Source organism: Antennarius striatus, chromosome 1 (assembly GCF_040054535.1).
Source record: "Antennarius striatus isolate MH-2024 chromosome 1, ASM4005453v1, whole genome shotgun sequence".
Lineage (NCBI taxonomy): Eukaryota > Metazoa > Chordata > Actinopteri > Lophiiformes > Antennariidae > Antennarius > Antennarius striatus.
In genome coordinates, this window is record NC_090776.1 from 21708068 (window position 1) to 21725747 (window position 17680).

The following is a 17680-nucleotide window of genomic DNA, read 5'->3' on the forward strand; positions in this document are numbered from 1 at the left end:
AAAGCAAATTTAATTTACACGGGTCTTTCTAGTTAAAGAATATTTCACTACAAGCAGCTGTATTAGGTCTTTCTTTCGTCTTGGCCATCGGGTTGGTGTGGCCATTCGTCTTTTGCAATCATTTCCGGTGCAACCACAAGTGATGTTCCTAAATAATAGTGAAGAAAAATAAAATACCATGTACACAACATGCACAATTAAGAATTGTAAGGTACTGTGTCTGCAGCATGAACACTGTTGTAACTTCTGATAGTAAAGAGGCGTTCTGTTCTGCGGTTGACTGTAAAGATTTTTTGTGTCTCTGTGTCTGCAGGTCTCGCTCGGCTGGGGGTTTGGGCAGAATTTGGGCTAGTAGTTGCTCCCAGAATCGCCTCCAGGAGCCTCGTGGACGTCACAGACTGTCTACTGTCATCCAACCACTGCGCCAGAATGCTGGAGAGGTGGTGGACCTCACCGTTGATGAAGATGGTACTTATTTTAATGTTTTGCATTATATTTTTTTGTAAGTTAAGCATATACTTTTGTGGAAAAGCAAACTTGGAAGTCTAATATTGGTCTTGTTATCACTTTATGACCACAACAATAGTCAAATTAGAGAACTTTGAGTATTTAGGTTATTGCTATTTCTATGGAGAACGAGTAACTTCATTTGTGAACGTGGAAAGGAGATGGGGTGCACACACACAATGAGGGCTATCTCTACTTGACTGTTAATCATCTGCAGAGATGCACACACTTTTCCAGTGTTATTGCCTTTCAGATGGTCAGTTGGATTATGAGAATAATCATCTACAAATCATTTAATCAAATTAAAGTTTAATGAAACCCTTTCCATAGTCATCATTTTGTTTTTTCTCTCCTACAGATCTCTCAGTTGTCCCAACAACATCTGGCAGCATTCACCCTCAAACAGTCAGGTCGTCCTCATCGTCATCTTCCCATCATGCCTCTACCTCAGAGCTCAATGATGCCCCAGGCCCTTCCACTAGCTGCCCAGGCTCGGTACCTGAAAGTATGCAAATACAGAGGCCGAGTGGCTCAACTCGTAAAGCCACGCAGGGTAAGAAGACAAGACACGACGCGTTTGTCAGCAGCTGTAGACCATTTACCCAAAGTTTTTAAATCAATCCACTGGACTGATTTAAGAAAGTTTCTTGAAGACGTTTTGCCTCTAATCCAAGAGACTTCTCCAGTTCTGAAGGTGGCTGGTCTTGTCCCAGTTTATTGACCCTGTGGGGTGTGGTCAATGCTATTCGCATTTCAATAACCGTAGTTGAAACCCAACCAGCTCCTCAATGGTGGTTGATTGGGGTGCCAAAGGGGGGTCGTTGAAATGCGAGTTTCAGACTTTGTTTACTCATGAGGGTCATTAGAAGAGCAATCTTCTTCTTCTTCTCCTTTCGGCTTTTCCCTTCAGGGGTCGCCACAGCCAATCAGTTGCCTCCATCTAACCCTGTCTTCTGCATCCTCTTCTCTCACACCAACTACCTTCATGTCCTCTTTCACTACATCCATAAACCTCCTCTTTGGTCTTCCTCTGGGCCTCCTGCCTTACGGTTCAAAACTCAGCATTCTTCTACCAATATATTCACTATCTCTCCTCTGGACATGTCCAAACCATCTCAGTCTGGCCTCTCTGACTTTATCTCCAAAACCTCTAACATGTGCTGTCCCTCTGATGTACTCATTCCTGATCCTATCCTTCCTGGTCACTCCCAAAGAGAACCCCAGCATCTTCATCTCTGCTACCTCCAGCTCTGTCTCCTGTCTTTTCTTCAGTGACACTGTCTCTAGACCAAACAACATCGCTGGTCTCACGGTTTTGAACACCTTTCCTTTCATTTTAGCTGAAACTCTTCTATCACACATCACACCTGACACTTTGTGATGTGTGATAAAAGAGTTTCAGCTAAAATGAAAGGAAACCTGAAGAAGAGCAATCTGGTCAGATTGACCCAGGTGATGTGTCTCATTCTAATGACTATCATGAGTATCCAAAGGTGAAGCTCGCATTTCAACAGCCCCCCTTTGACACCCCCTGGCACCCCCATCAACCACCTTTGAGGAGGGTTTCAACTACGGTTGTTGACATGTAAATAGCACTGACCACACCCCATAGGGTTAATAAGCTGGGACAAGACCAGCCACCTTCAGGACTGAAGAAGTCTCTTGGATGAGAGTCCAGTGGATGGATTTAAACAGCTTTGGATAACCAGGACCTGGATACCTGAGAACCTTCACAGACATCTGTTGACCATTTTTTTGTCCTTTTGGCATTTTTCACCTAACAGGAATTTGTTTTTCCTATTTGTGTGTTTTATTGCCACCAGATGACCACAGACCCAGTTTACCAGATACAACAGGAATAAATACGGGCACAGCCATGCCCAGACTCCCGTCTTGCTGCCAACAGCACTCCCCGTGCGGAGGGCCCTCACCCGGTCACCTGCCTCTCAGCCATTCCCATTCAAGCTGCCTGCAGGCGTCGTCCTCTCAGCAGACCAGCGGCTCTCTGCACAGCCACAGCAACGGTCACCACTTCATCCACCACGTTCACCACCCTGCACCACAGCCGCCAGGAACCCTGCCGTTTCAAGAGCCGAGCTGTCCTGTGGAGCGACCCAGCGCGCTACCCGCGCCCTGCACTGGAGTCGGCAGCAGCAACAGTAGTAGGAGCAGCAATACAGGCCACTATCACGACCAGGTGAGCCCATTCATCCACCAGAGACTCCTCATTGCTTTTAAGAGGAGAGTTTCTGTGCTTCTCTTTGACGTCTCCATTCCTTCCACAGCAAACGCTGCCGGTGGACCTGAGCAACAGCAGTGTTAGGAGCGGTGGAAACAGCGGGGCTAGTTTCCATGGCAGCACGTCGGCCTTTGACCCGTGTTGCCCGGGCTCCACGTCGTGGCCTCCCGCTTACGTTTCACAGGCCACCCCCGGACCCAGTCAGCCAGCTGCGGTGGACTCGTTCAGCTCCTCGATGGTGGCTCAACCGCAGCCGCAAACACAACCCCAGCCCTGCAGACATTACATGCACTCTTCCTGTGAGTACACGCCTCTACTTAATAAAGGAAAACAGGCAGGTTCCTACTCACTCGGAATTATTATACATTAGTTGTAATGCATTTCTAGCTCTTTTTTTGGTAATTCAAATGGAAAAAAAAAAAATCAAATCTTTTAAAAAAAAAAAATCTGCCGGAGTGTGTCTGTTTGATCAACGGCAGGCAGGCAAGGTGCCAAAGTACTAGTGCTACACCACAGAGGACGATCAACAAATTAAACAAACTGGCGCTGTAACCTTTTATTGTTTATGGTATTGAAAAACCATGCCAGCATCTCACTTGACCCAAGCGGCACACATTAATATCATGTTGAATGAAAATATTTAATATCACAAGTTTCTTTTGTTTTGGATCCGATGCAGCGAGGATCCAAAACATGTCTGCCACTGGTTTAGGAGGATGAATTGGGTTTTGATGCTACACATCAACGTTCCTTCTTTTCTGCTTATGCTCATTAAAGTGCTGCTTGGGAAAGAAACAAGGAAGTTCACACCAAGGGGAACAAAAATAAACTCGATGAATATTTATAAGTGATAGCTCGCAGTAATGAACTTGGACTGTTTTGTCTTTGCTAGAAACACGTCACATTAATGACAGAAGGTTTGCATCAGCCATTGCAGTGTTAGGGTTACAACATGAGGACAGGATTGTTGATATTTATGTTGACAAATCCCGGAAATTGTGAATATCAAAACCAGACTCACGTTGTTTCAAGTGGAAAAGTTCCTGTATCGTGACCTAAGCGTTCACTGATTATTATTTGACTCCTCTTTCTCTCTCCTCACATCCAGACGGCCCTCTGGCACGCTCGCTGCATCATCAGCCTTCCTCTGCCTGTCCTCATTCCCATGGGAACCCCCAGCTTACACCTCAGCCCCCTCCACAAGGAGATTACGTCATTCCCCACACCGTCACCCTTCATCCCCCTCTGCCGTCTCACCCCTCAGCCCTCACTGTGCCTCCTGCGCCTCCCCCTCCCTTGTCTACCCATCACATGTCCAGTTCAAGCGTCCCGCTGGCCCAGTACCTGCCTGCGGACCACCAGACCCTGCCACCCCATATACCGGCACTTGGGGCTTCGGTGCAAAGACTCCACCAACACGAGATGCTGCAGAGGTTTGAGGTCCACAGGCGCAGGATGTTGCAGCACCCCACGTGAGTACTGCCAGCAACCACTTGGATTATTTTGTTCCTGATTGTAAGTATTCAAATTAGTGCATGAAACAAAATTTTCCTTTTCTTGCAGACGAGCACATGAGCGTCCTCCTCCTCACCCGCATAGAATGCACCCCAACTACGGCCATGGACATCACATCCATGTGCCACAGACGATGTCTTCCCACCCTCGCCAGCCTGAGCAGAGAGCAGCATGGTCAGTATCAGAGGCAAAGAGGCGTGACAGACGGACGGATTCAGTCAAATGTCAACCATTTAAATCCTACATATTTCTGATGTGTAGATTACTGGGCTAAGCGTTGATGAGGGAAAGTTTGATCTGATGTTTTCCTGTGTGTTCTCCTACAGGGAGCTTGGCATCGAGGCTGGTGTGACTATGGCTCCGTACCCTTCAGGGCATCTGCACTCCCACCTATCCCACTACCACACTGCATCCAGACTGCACCACCTTCCCGTCCATTTCATGGTGAGATTAACCCTCTGCATACATTAGCATAAATGAGAACAAAAAAAAAATCGCTTTTATAAGAAGTCTGTTTTAGATAAATGGCGTTGGCCTCTTTATTTATTACAACATCAGTTATTTCAAGGATGGTTTGGCGAACTTTATGAATAATTTAGTAGCAATTAATACGAACTCGTCAGGCATTTCAACTGCACATTCAACAAATCCTTAAGCTCGAAGACAAATTTTAACCAAGTACTGGTTTCACTGCTGTTCTTCCTGGGTTGCCCTGAAACGTCCAAACATTAGTTGTCAATTATTGGTTTTCTCTCTTGTGCGATCGATGCCAGTGTAAGCAAAGACATGCTGCTGCTTCACAAACGTGTTCAGCACATCTTCAGCTTGGCGCAGTGTGCACAGTCAGAACTGAGGTCTGCAGACAGAGAACCAAATGATATGCAAGTGAATTTTGATGAAACATCTCAGCAGAGTTCATTAGTTTTAATTTGAATCCAGCTATGGCTTTCATCATCACCAGAGATGAAAGTCTGAAAATTTAATATCACAGTTATTACGACCAAAATTATCACAGTATCAGTATTATGGCAGTGTTATGGAAATGTTCAAAGGGGAACTGATAAATGCAATGAAACCTTCTTACCACGTTTTACATTTTAAAATTATATTTAGGAGTATTACACACTTTTTATTTGCATTTCATTAATATTAATGACATAGCACAAAAGATTTAAGAGTTGGGCAGCAGCATGAATCCTGGGAGAGCTCGAGAGTTTCTATTGTTTAAAAATGAAAGATCTGGAAAGCATGAATTCTACCGATGTGTACAGTTGAGAGAAACCTAGGTAGGTCAGAAATCATACCCTTCAACTTTGTGTATAAGATAGAAAGGGGAGAAGAAAATCAATGAGGAAAATGTAGAAGATGATCGAGAAAACTCGCAAGAGCCACCAGTTCACAGACATAGAGAGAAGTTTCCTGGAAACACTTTCTTCAGTAAACTCAAGAGGAAAAGTCAGGGTGAGAAATCAGAAGTGTTTCTGAAAAATCAGAAATATCAGTGTGGAGGGATCGTATAATGTAGGTCACTTAAGTAACAAACAATATATATTAGAATATAAGATTCCTCTGAGTTATGAAGCAATTTATCTCCACAGTTTCACTGAATAAGGAGCTGATATTCGATATTAGAGACCGATATCTGTCAGTTATTTAGGATATTTTCACGATGGTAAGCTGACACATATTTAATCAAAGTACAACTGGATAAAATATGCAAAAAAATGTACAACTCCTACACAAAACCTAAATTGATCATATATAAGTTTAAATATAACAATCTTCAGTGTTCTAGACCTTTTATTTCTAATTTTTTCGACCATACATGAAATAAATATGTCTGCTTGTGTCGACAGCACACTGGCATATCTGAAGTGACCTACCCCCACATTCGGTACATCTCATCTGGCATTGGAAGAAACTATGAGGTGAGCCCTGTTTTTATTTTACTGTCGCTAAAGTCTTTTATTTAGTATTAGTCAAGGACATTATTTTTGAACCTGATTTTTTTTTTTTTTTTTTCACAAAACGTTTTACCTACAAAAAAAAAGTCCAGAAGTGGTGCCTTTGGCTGTTTTGGGATTTGACTGTTTTAGGTGTAATTTCTACTGTTGAATGAGGCTTGCTGTGTGAGCAGGATTTCTCTAAAGATTTTTTTCCCTGATATTTATTAAACAAGAATTACAATCAGCAGGAACAACTGGACTAAAACTTCTTTGTAACTAATTCTTCAGCATAATGCACATTGTGGGGGATCCTGAGAATTTTGTGCTCGTTTCTGTAGAATATTCTGTGAGTTTGCTAAACATAGCTGTCATGGAAAAAAGATCACTGGATATAATACACTGCCCTGCCGAAAAAAAAAAAGTCACCGTTTGGGTTTCAATGAGCAAATTGCAATGTTGTGATCAGGGGTTGCTTCGGTTTGTCAGGTCTAGGCTTAGTAATATTATTCAGCAAAAAAATGAAGTCAGCTGAGTATCTGAATGTAGTGAATGACCAGGCTATCCCATAAATGGATTTTTTTCTCCCGGATGGCACGATCATATTCCAGGACAACAATGCCAAAATTTATCAAACTCTAAATGTGAAAGAGTGGTCCAGGGAGCGTGAGGAATCATCTTGACACATCGATTGGCCCCACAGTCCTGAGCTTAACCCCATTCAAAGTCTATGGGATGTGCTGGAGAAGACCTTGCAGAGTGGTTTGAGTCCTATCGTCAATACATGAAATCGGCCAAAAATTAATGCAATTCTGGACAGAAATAAATGCTGTGACGTTGTACGAGGTTGTCGAAACAATGCCACGGCAAATGCGCACCGCAATCAAAACTACAGGCAGTCCCACGAAATGTTAGAGTATGTGACTTTTTTTTTGGCAGGGCAGTGTATAATACCCCCTTTAGTGTTTGTTTTAAGTGCAGGTGTGCTCACTCTGTTTTCCCAGAGCCTTCAATTGTCTTCCTCACTGGAGTTACCAGTATCTCAGTTTAATGTCTTAAACTAAGTGCTGCTGCCGCATTTCGCTGTTAATCAAAATTATGATGGATTCCTCCCTCAGGCTCCAGTAAGAGCCGCTGAGTCACAGACTTTAACTAGGCTTTGTGGGAATTTATCAATGGAAAACCAAGCTACAGGCGGTCGAATGCACCAATGCAAGGAACAGTTGCTGCTATTTCGTATTCGTATCGTTCTTGGTTAAAGGATTGTTTCGACTGTCTCCGTCCAGGACCTGCAGCATTTCGAGGAAAGACTGGGGACTGTGAACCGAGGAGCCTCTCAGGGAACCATAGAGAGGTGCACTTACCCACACAAGTACAAAAAGGTGAGCATCTGAGTCTGTGTGTGCGTAGCTATATGTGTTCTGTTGATCAGACGTTGTTGACGATGTATATACTGTAGTTATGCATGTCTGTTACAGTTTACTCTGGGACAGAGTGCACATTGGTCTTTTGTGCTCATTTCTAATGTTTTGCCAACATTTAGCACAATACTGTAGTGTGTGAGATTGTAGGTGTGTAGACATTGTTGGGGAAAATTCTTCTTAAAAGTTTCCAAATGTATTTAAATAAGCAATCTAACACCCTGCAACCCAATACAGAAGGTGTTGGAGAGAGACATTGACCAACAGTTAACCCCTGAAGCTTGGGCATCTATTGGGAAAAATATGCACGCATCCCCAGAATCGGTGAGAAATAATGAACAAATCGATTTGGAAACATGTCTCCGCTCTCATGTACAGTAGTTGTTAGTAGTAGTCGGGGGGGGGCCAGGCAATTCGGCACTAGAATAATTTTAATTTGGATAATTGTGATTTTTATTTTATTTATGTTTTTTCTAGCGTAGTTTAAAAAGGGTTTGTTTTTTTCCAGGACAAAATGACCATTCTCTCTGTCCCCAAACAATGTTTTTCTTTTTGTTGTTGTTGTTTTTTTTATTTTGTTCAAAATGTAGTTTCCTGTTTAGACGCAAATGCATTTGTCAAGTTAATGTTTCAGCTTAGTGTTTAATTTGCTGTGTATAACTGAGAGGGAATAGGAATATTAACCATATGGGACGAGTCTGCTGAGGCAGCTTTACTCATTTGCTTCTTATCAAAAGTCACATTTCAGTTGTTTTCCCACTAACAGAGAAAGTTGCATGGTAAGCAAGATGAAGATGAGGGGGCAGACGAAGACACAGAAGAAAAGTGCACCATCTGTCTGTCGATGCTTGAGGAAGGGGAGGACGTCAGGTAAATCGCGCCCCTCCAGGGTATTTGTTGCTCACAGTTCGGAGTGTGTTCAATTATGCTTTCAGGTGTGTGTGTCTGTGTGTGAACACAGATGTGGGGATGGCAGGTGCAGTTTCATTTTGTGGTCGTCTCTTGAGATATCATTTATATTAAAAAACCCAAAGGTATAGTAATCAGCAGAAAACCCCAGAGTGCCTGAAAATGAGCCTCACTGAGCGTTTTTTTGGCACTCGCTCAAGTATAAATGAGTTTTCTGCCCTCTGTTGGTACAAAAGAAGTGAAAACTCAACGCAGACATAAATGTCCACACTTAATTTTTTTATTTTTGGTAATTTTTTAAAATATTTTTTAAAATAGATTTTTAATTTTTTTATATTTTGTATTATTATATATATATTAATTTTTTTATTGTTTTATTTTTTATCTTTTATTTTTATATTTTTTATATATATTTTATATATAATATAGAATATTTCCATTGTTATTCTAATCTTAATGGGGTTTGTATGATTGCAAAGAATCTGAGACGATGAACTCTGCTGTGTGATGATCCAGAATGTGATGTAAACTAATGATGAGCGGCTCTTTCTCACTCCTTTGCCTCTGTCCTTCCAGACGCCTACCATGTATGCACCTCTTCCATCAGCTCTGTGTGGACCAGTGGCTCCTCACCAATAAGAAGTGCCCCATCTGCAGAGTGGACATTGAGGCGCAGTTGTCTGCTGAGAGTTGATGCTGTTTTTCTAACACCCCCCCATCTGTTGAAAATTTAATTTGAGCTCATATTTTCTTTTCAGTACTGAAGTCAACCAAAGATGGCATGAATTACCTGCGCAACTCTACTATGAGATAAGAAGAAAAAAAACATCTGACAATAAAGCTTTGAGCCTAGAGTGCCAGCTATCACATATTACTACAACAGCTAGAATTCTCCATTAAGGGTTTAAGATTTTATTGTATTTATGAAGCTTTTATGTAGCTTTTGATTGTTTCCTCAAGTGTCATGTTTGTTTTGTTTATCTGCATGTTTCCTAGCAATGCATTTCTTTGCACATATAACATGGGCTTAACACGGCCTAACAACTTGCAGGTGAGGATAGCTGCTCTAGTAAAGATGCATTTCTGTAAACCCAATGCCTTGCTTTACTAGAATAGAATGTCAGCCTCTAAAAAAAAAAAGAAAAAAACTAAAACATTGCAGGATTAATTTTACCAATCATTGTATTGATTAGTTTATGTTTAGAAGATGTGGATTGTTAGTGAAAGATGTTTTTTTTTTTTAAGTAAATCAAGACATTCCTATCTAGGGAAATATGTTAACAGATCAGCCGCTGTATTAGTGCACACCCAGTATTCCTAGAGTGGAAAAAGACTGATGTCCGCGTCACTCCCAGGATATGCACATGCTTTGCTACAGTCACACCTCCCTCCAGCACCTTCATCTGACAAAAAACAGTCGTCATCTTCATCTGATGTATTTTATAGAACCAGAGTAGGAATGTCACGTCCCTCTCTTGACTGTTCTTTCTAACCTAAACGATTGTTGAAGTTTGCTGTGATGCTTTTTTTTTTTTTTTTTTTTTTAATTTTGTTGTCGGGGTTGCTCCCTACAGACGGGCCTGTGATGGTTAACTGGGTTTCTGTAAGATGATCTCAGGTCTACATGTTTGTAAGAAATTTCACATCGGTCTGCGACCTGGGATCATTCTGTGAATTTGATACTGAGTGAGTGTGTGCGAGTGTGTGTCCGGAGAGTAATACATGGCTCAATATGGGATAAATATTTAGTGTTTGTTCTCACCCATCTAACCATTTTATCCGCCTTCCCTTTTGTCTCTCTGTAGTTGAGCAGCAGCGTCCACTTTGGCTGCTGCGTCAAGAAAAACACTAATACTGTTGACTAACTCACTCGCATAGACTTGCACAAGAGAGAAAGGGGTAGATGAGTAGTAGTGAATATGACAGTGCACTGAGGCCATGTATTTTCACTCTGATAAATATTAAGAAAAAGATATCTTGAACGGAGTGTTAAAATGCAGTACTTAAAGCAGGTATCCATGCATTCATTGACTTAAAGGCACCAGGATCATATTCTGTGGAATTTATATTAGTTTTAAAAATATTAATAAACTTGGATAACTCTTAAGTCTTCTCCTGGGTGTCTTCTGTGAAACTCAAGATGTACGGGTGGATTTCGGCTGCTTGATGAAAATCTATAAACATTATTTTGTGTGGCTGAGAAAATTATGAATGTGAGTGTGTTCATAAATCAAAGAATTTCAAGATTTGAGCTACATTCTCAAAAAACTTCATATTGGTAACAAACTTTATCCAAACAGAAGTTGCATACATTAAAATTGGTGTCTGAGACCTCCTGTCATTAATTTTTTTGTACTTCTCTCTCAAAGAATAATCGATTTGGCAGCAACATGAAATTTGACGTAACTGACACGTGGATAAAAATTCAGCACAACAAAAAAAAATCATTACATCCCACTTCAAGGCGATGATGTAATTGTCAGTGTGTGTTTGTTAGGTTGTCCACCAAATATCTTCGCAACCGTTGCAGATAGAAAAGTGAAATCCAAAAGCACATTCCTCAGGCAGCAAAGGGGACAACCTTGAGAAAACTGGGTCAAGGTCAAATTTAAACTTTTGCACACTCAGGAACCGGATGAGTAAGACCATAGATCAAAGTTACTGCTTTGATCAATGACAGTGGGTCAGAGCACTGGCTTTGATCCTTTTTAGCCAAATGGCAAAAATATTTTTTCAAGTTTTTCCACTGCAGATTGGTGTCAGATTCTCCTAATCAATAGTTGAAGCGTCCAGTTCAATATGAGATTTGTTTGTAATGAAAGCCTGAATCCTGAGCAAAATGAGAGAGATGACCCACTTCAGTTATTTATCAATACATATATTTTCAAGAAAAGTAAAAAAAAAAAACCCAGGATCTATTAGAAATGGCTGCAGGTTGACTGAATCACCAATGAAAGAAAATTCACCTTCGTTTTCTGACAGTAAAGCTGAACAAAGACAAAATGTAGCTGCTATGAAAATATTAAGGAAAAAAAAAACTGAATTCTAAAAGCACATCATGCGTTTGATTAAAGCACTTTAATGAAACGAACGTCATGATTCCATAGTCCGCACTGATAATTAATGAGACCACATATGATGGCCATAAATGATTTATATCTGGAAATGGACTGAGATGAGGGAAACCTGTGCTCAGGTGCAGTACCAGCTGCAGCCACAAGGTTGGATAGAAATACCAGGAAAACGTCAGAGATGCACCCAGTCCAGTCAACATGCAGAGATTTTTTCATTGGAGTCAGACACAAACAACATGCTATGAGCTTCATGCTAAAAAAAAAACGTGGCATGTAAGCAAAACCTAATGGTGGTTGATCAAAGCAACTGAAGCTTCTCAGCAAGATTTGAATCCAAGCTTGGATTCTTCAGTAAGTTTTATTTAAACTTAAAGACCAGCTGCAGGTGAGGATGAAGGAAACGTGGTTCCATTTCGGATCAGACCTCAGTGACACTACAGGATTAACCAATACCAGAAATACACAAATTCTACAGCATCACATGCTTTAGCGTTGGGAGCAGTCGCCTGTCTATAAAGAATTCACAAGAATGTGCAGAAAGAAGGTTGAGGACTGTTTCCCTGCAGGTTCTGACCACGGATTTATTACATATTAGTGCTTAGAAAAATGGATCTCACTGATCTGACATTTAACAGCATACAACTGAATTTTCATACTATTTATAAGCCAGTTTTAAATTAGCCTCATGAATATGTCATACTAAAAAAAAAAGTAAGTGTAACTCTTCCATGCTAAAATAAAAAAAAATTAAAAAAAATTCACTAGAACTTTGCTGACACGATGGGAAAAGTTTCTAAATGTTACCAGAAAAAGCAAAAACTTCAATTAGTTCGATAAGAATAAAAACTTGACATTTGAATTAACAAATTAGATATGAAGATAAAACGTACCGGTATTTACTCATTTCAGTAATTATTTAGTATGTTTTGGTCAAATGTTTATCTTTTAATTAGATTCTGTCCAAATAACACTGAAGAACATAGTGGGTTACCTTAGGATAAAAAAATATATATAACAAAGCAGTTAAATGTAAAATATTCCATGCTTTATTAAAATCTACTTTTGGTATTGCACATGGATGTTTTCAAGCATCCAAGATCAAACTTTAGTTGACAATGCAAAAGGCCTTTGACAGAAATCCCAGCAGTTTTCACTGACAAGAGTGTGACATGTTTGTTTTTTTTAATTTAAGAAAAAGGGATTAGGAATGTGGGAGTAACAACAGCGGTGCAGAAGATGTGCAGAAACAGTGATGCAGAATGTTTTACTAAAAGCAACTTTTGTAGTGGAAAAAGAACAAAAAAAAATCCATGAACCCTAGTGTGTGAGAAGTCTTACTGTGTAACTGAACAGTAAAAAAAAAAAAAAAAAAAAAAAAAAAAAGCAGACAAAAAGCACAATACTAAAATCCTTCGGAGAAAATACAAAACATTTAAATCCAAACCGACAACAGGTGCGTTCCTAGATACAAACATATACAGAATCAGATCTAAAATGCCTGTTTAACATTTCATGTAAACAAATCCTTCTCAGTAACTTAGCCCACTGGTAGCTTGGCGACTCGTCCTTCATAGACTGGACTTACTGGCTGTGGCGTGAATGGGCGATGATGTCTGTGTCCAAGGTAGTACCTGTACCAATAAAGTGCTAATACACCACAGACACCATCCCAGATTACAGTATACACAGCCAAACATACAACGGTGTGACAGGAAAACAAAAACAGCAAACAAATAAAGATGCAGGTGGATTTCCAGGGTTTCTTCATTTTTTTCTTTACAAGTGTTGACCAGACATAGAATTTTATATTCCTTTGATATTTTAAAATTGTTAAAAATCACAGTGTGATGATTTTACCAAAACTCCTTTCCAAGTAGCTGCAGTTTAATAATCAAAATAAATATTCCCGCTAAAGCAGAAGCCGCTCCAGCTGTGACACCGAGACAGACGCCTCTGATTCAGCAATTTGACTTTAAGCTAGAGAAATCAACGCCTTGAGAATAAAAATCACAGCCTGATCCCACAGATTAAGCATACTTCATTCCAACACTTCAAAATGTTGAATCCTCAATGAGATATAAATGATAGTAAGAAGAACACAGAGAGCTATAAATACAATAAATAGTTTTGTTCAGTACTCAAAGGGATGCAGATAAAGTAGACCCCAGGGTTGAGCAGTCATCTCATCTTTAAAGCAGAGCCTCATCTCCAGCCTGATGGTGGTTTGGTGTGGAGGAAGTGAGAGCTACATTCATGGACTACAAAGGCAGTAGAAGAGGAAGTGTGTTTTTGTTTTGTTTTTTCTCTCCTCAAGGAATCTCACAGTGTTTCTGTCTCTGAGTGTGAGCTCCATCCCGTCCTCCTCAAGGGTCAGCAGGGATGCAGCAGGGGGTCTTCATCCAGGGAGTCCGCAGCTTCTAGATCTTGGTGACGTAGTTGTTGGGGAAAAGTCCTTGCTTTCCACGGAGTCGTCCCGTCCACCACCCAGAGCCATCTGACGGACAAGAGCCATCACAATATGACATTCTGAAATATCTAGGTTGAAAAACAAAACATCTAAAAATGGATCTCAACCCTGACGCACCCTCTTTAATGATGTCGATGACATCATCGGCGTTGAAGCTGAGCTCGTCTGTGTCCTGAGCGTCGTAGGCGTATAAAGCTTTGCACTGAGGCACGTGGGGTTTGGGTTTGGGTGCAGGTTTGGGTCGCCCTCCTCCCGGAGGAGGCCTGCCGTCTGGTCTATGGGCTCTGGGACAGTAAAGGAAGGCAGAGAACCTTATCAGCATCAATAACGCATCAATACTCAGATCACAGTGCTGCAGACACAGAGAACTTCACTTCCACACGGCATCTCCTGCATAAACTGTGTGCACCGTCTTTGAGCTAACTCAACAATTTAGGCTTTTATAACATCTGCTCGTGAATGTTACACACATTTTACGGGAGAAAAAGAAGTAATAATTTGAACAGAGTGAACAATACTTATTTCTTTCCTTCATTTCTACAAACTGTTGTTCCTAAACAAGCCACAAGATGGTGACTGAATTTCATGGAGTCAGTGGGAGCAGAGCTGATCCAGAGTCAGTGGTCCCTTTAAGATCTCTCTGTTCTACAGGTTTATGAGCAAAGTTTCACTTAATAGTGATTTAATGCACTATGTATTACCTCTATGTATACTTAATATCACATTACAGTCCCCTTTAATCCAATTAAACTTCAACCAAAATCAAACTGAGCCCTGTTTCATAGAGGAACACAATTTTCTCAAAGAAACATTTCAATCTGGAAGATCTACATTTTATTATTATAACCTGCGTCACTCATAGATACCAACCGCCTAAATAATCCTGAATTTAATTGTCCCATGACAAATGAAGGAAAAGGTCATAAGAAGAATAAAGTCTTTTATCTCAACATATTAAAGAAAACGGGCGAACAAAATTCTTGTTTCACAATAAGATTAAAAGAGATCTATTCTGGCCCAAACCTCCTTTAACTTTAATGGAAACCCAGTTGTTAGTTTGTAAGTCATCCCGTCAACAAGAAAACAACTAAAGGGAAACAGATGAAAAACATCCATAATGATTCAAACAGATGGAACGTCATCACTTCAGTCACAGTAAGAAATAGTGGAATAGAAAGTTTAAAATGTGTAATATCCTGTTTAACTGTCTGCCGAGTAAAATATTTATGAGCTCAAATAACAAAGAAGCACCCATTTGGTCATGCCAAATGTTGATCCTTCACTGGAGAAATTAAAGATCCTCCATCACCATCAAGCCGTCGTGAAAGAAATCTCATTTAAAACCAAAGATGTTGGAAAGGAAACAGAAAATGAGATGTTAGTTGCAGAACACAGCGGGGTTCCTTTAGCGATTTTGAACTCCTTTGGACTAAAATGTAAGTGAAGAAGCATCAAAAATCATGCTGCTCCAGGCTTTCCTACTGGACCGCCACCCCAAAACACCACAAACACTCAACTCACATTCCTCCATTTGAAGTTGGCCGTCTGTCTCCATTACTATAAAAGAATAAATCATTCAAATTATGCCAGATTATATAAAAAAACAGCACGTTTGTTAGCTTGTATCCAGGGTTAGATAATATACAAATCCGGAGATCTGACACAGACATTATTTAAAATCTAACCACACTGAGAAGTTCAGCTGGGAACTGTATTGTTGAATGAAACACAAAGGATACCAGAGCTTTCTGACACCCAGTACATTAAAATGAGAGTCAGATCCACTGGAATGGAAACAGAGACGGGACGATCTGCTGCTGGGCACAAAAACATGCTCATCGCTGCGTTTGTAGGACGCCTGAAACGCTTCATCTGCTCCAAAGAGAACCACTTGGCCTACAGACTCCAGCTGCGCTGAAATACTGCACGAATATTGCTTTAATTTATTCTTTTCTTTAACGTGACAGTGTCAGTGTCTCACCCTGCAGCTCCTTGTTCCGGGACTCTCAGACAGTCCAGGTTCGGCTGATGCCGGCTGCCGCCTCGCTCCTTCAGCTGGTTGGAGTTGCTGGGTAAGAAGGGCCGCGTCGAGTTGCGGGACGAGGAATGCTTCTGGTTGTGATGCTGTGAGTTCCTCTGATTGGCTATGTGGTTGGTGTTTTTAAGGTTGCCGTTCTGGTGAGCGACTGCCACAAATGAAGAGAAAGAAACAAATAAACTCTCCCTGTATGGAACAGGATGCAGAGTGTCAAAACAAGTTCCAATCCTCTGAGATGATTCATCACCTGGTGGTCCTGGAGCAGAACGAGAGGGAACGTTGTGGTGAGTTCTGGACACGTTGGAGCGACCGTGAGTGAAACTCTTTTTGGAGGGACCTGAAGAGGAGGTTTGAATCGTGATTTAAGAAAAAAATAAAATCAAACGTGAGGAGTCTGTAATTTTAATGTGAGACTTCCTGCTTGAAGTCCCAGTTCAGCCTGATGAGGTCACCTCAGGCACATCATGGGACGGCTCTCTCAGGGTCTTTCTAAAAACTTCGAGTCTGTTGAAACTCACGTGTATTCTTCGGAAGCCCCGGTCCGATGCTGATCTGCAGAGATTTGGCGGAGGGCTTCAGTACAGCGACGTCTCCCTGACCCTGGACAAACAGGACCTGCCGCGAGCCACCCCCACTCAGGAAACCCCAGTTCTCCTTTTTCAACTTCATCTCCAGTCTGAGGGACAAAAAATAAATCAAAGATTAATTTCCATGCATGTCTGTAAACAATCCCTAGAACTTCAGTTTTATTCTATTTTTGCCGACTAAACCATACGTGTCAAATACACTCCAAGGGTGTGAATATACTGTACACGTATACAGAGATGATATTGACTGTGCCCAATCCCCTGTAGCTCGTGGGTTAATTTTGTCTATTTCCTTACGTGTTGCTAAACTTGAGTGGTAACTTCCTCTGGGTTCTCTCCTCAAACCTCCGGGCCAGCAGGCTGATGAACTCTGTCTTGAAGACACACTCTAGCAGGCTGTCGTACTCCTGCTCATGCAGGATCATGAAATCATCCTGCATGGTGCTGAAAAAACAAAACAAAAAAACACCATTAAATATAACTGTTAAATAAAACCATTACAGAAAAGACTCAGAATCAGCTTTCATCTCTGCTTAGGAACCACAGAAGAAGAGAACGGCCTCTCAGAGAGCTCTTCTCTGACAACGGAAGGCAGATTGAGCTCTTCACACACATGTTCATGAGCTTCCTACAGCTCCTGCCCTCGCTCAGTGCACCAGCTGGTCCATATTACACCCCCCCTCGCCCCCCCAAACTCAAAACCCAAACGTTAACATCGACTATTATCGGATTTTTAACTCTAAAAGTAGTTACCCAGAGTTCAAATGGACAACAAAGTTAAGAAAAGTCTGTCAGTTCCTTTTGCTTTCCATTGTAATGAGCCGCTCTGTCTTTCTTTCTCTCCCTCTTTCTTTTCTTTCTGTTAAGAGGACAAACATACGCTACAGTATATACAAGATTTGGATTTAATGCACTGCACATGTTCTCAGCGTCCCTCGTGCAACATTTACAGGAACCTGGGACATGTGCGATTGGAAATC

The 17680-nt window shown here is 41.1% G+C and overlaps 2 protein-coding genes across 4 annotated transcripts in view; one reads left to right on the plus strand and one right to left on the minus strand.

The window, feature by feature from the left end:
- The window catches only part of rnf111 (ring finger protein 111), a 27565-nt gene extending 14574 nt beyond the window's left edge, over positions 1 to 12991 (plus strand). Inside the window, exons 5-16 of one of the 2 annotated variants that reach the window (XM_068320521.1) lie at positions 314 to 468; positions 866 to 1060; positions 2331 to 2704; positions 2793 to 3045; positions 3855 to 4218; positions 4310 to 4435; positions 4588 to 4705; positions 6118 to 6189; positions 7491 to 7586; positions 7863 to 7949; positions 8392 to 8495; positions 9111 to 12991. In XM_068320521.1, coding sequence (XP_068176622.1) covers positions 314 to 468; positions 866 to 1060; positions 2331 to 2704; positions 2793 to 3045; positions 3855 to 4218; positions 4310 to 4435; positions 4588 to 4705; positions 6118 to 6189; positions 7491 to 7586; positions 7863 to 7949; positions 8392 to 8495; positions 9111 to 9228 — 2062 coding nt within the window. In that variant the 3' untranslated portion in view covers positions 9229 to 12991. The remainder of the gene's footprint in view (positions 1 to 313; positions 469 to 865; positions 1061 to 2330; positions 2705 to 2792; positions 3046 to 3854; positions 4219 to 4309; positions 4436 to 4587; positions 4706 to 6117; positions 6190 to 7490; positions 7587 to 7862; positions 7950 to 8391; positions 8496 to 9110) is intronic. The other variant, XM_068320531.1, reaches the window with a different exon arrangement.
- myo1ea (myosin IEa) overlaps positions 11598 to 17680 on the minus strand; it is a 45802-nt gene continuing 39719 nt past the window's right edge. Inside the window, exons 23-29 of one of the 2 annotated variants that reach the window (XM_068320498.1) lie at positions 16998 to 17144; positions 16632 to 16789; positions 16361 to 16450; positions 16057 to 16261; positions 15597 to 15632; positions 14193 to 14359; positions 11598 to 14102 (exon numbers count right to left, since the gene is read on the minus strand). In XM_068320498.1, the coding sequence (XP_068176599.1) occupies positions 14026 to 14102; positions 14193 to 14359; positions 15597 to 15632; positions 16057 to 16261; positions 16361 to 16450; positions 16632 to 16789; positions 16998 to 17144 (880 nt within the window). In that variant the 3' untranslated portion in view covers positions 11598 to 14025. The remainder of the gene's footprint in view (positions 14103 to 14192; positions 14360 to 15596; positions 15633 to 16056; positions 16262 to 16360; positions 16451 to 16631; positions 16790 to 16997; positions 17145 to 17680) is intronic. The other variant, XM_068320508.1, reaches the window with a different exon arrangement.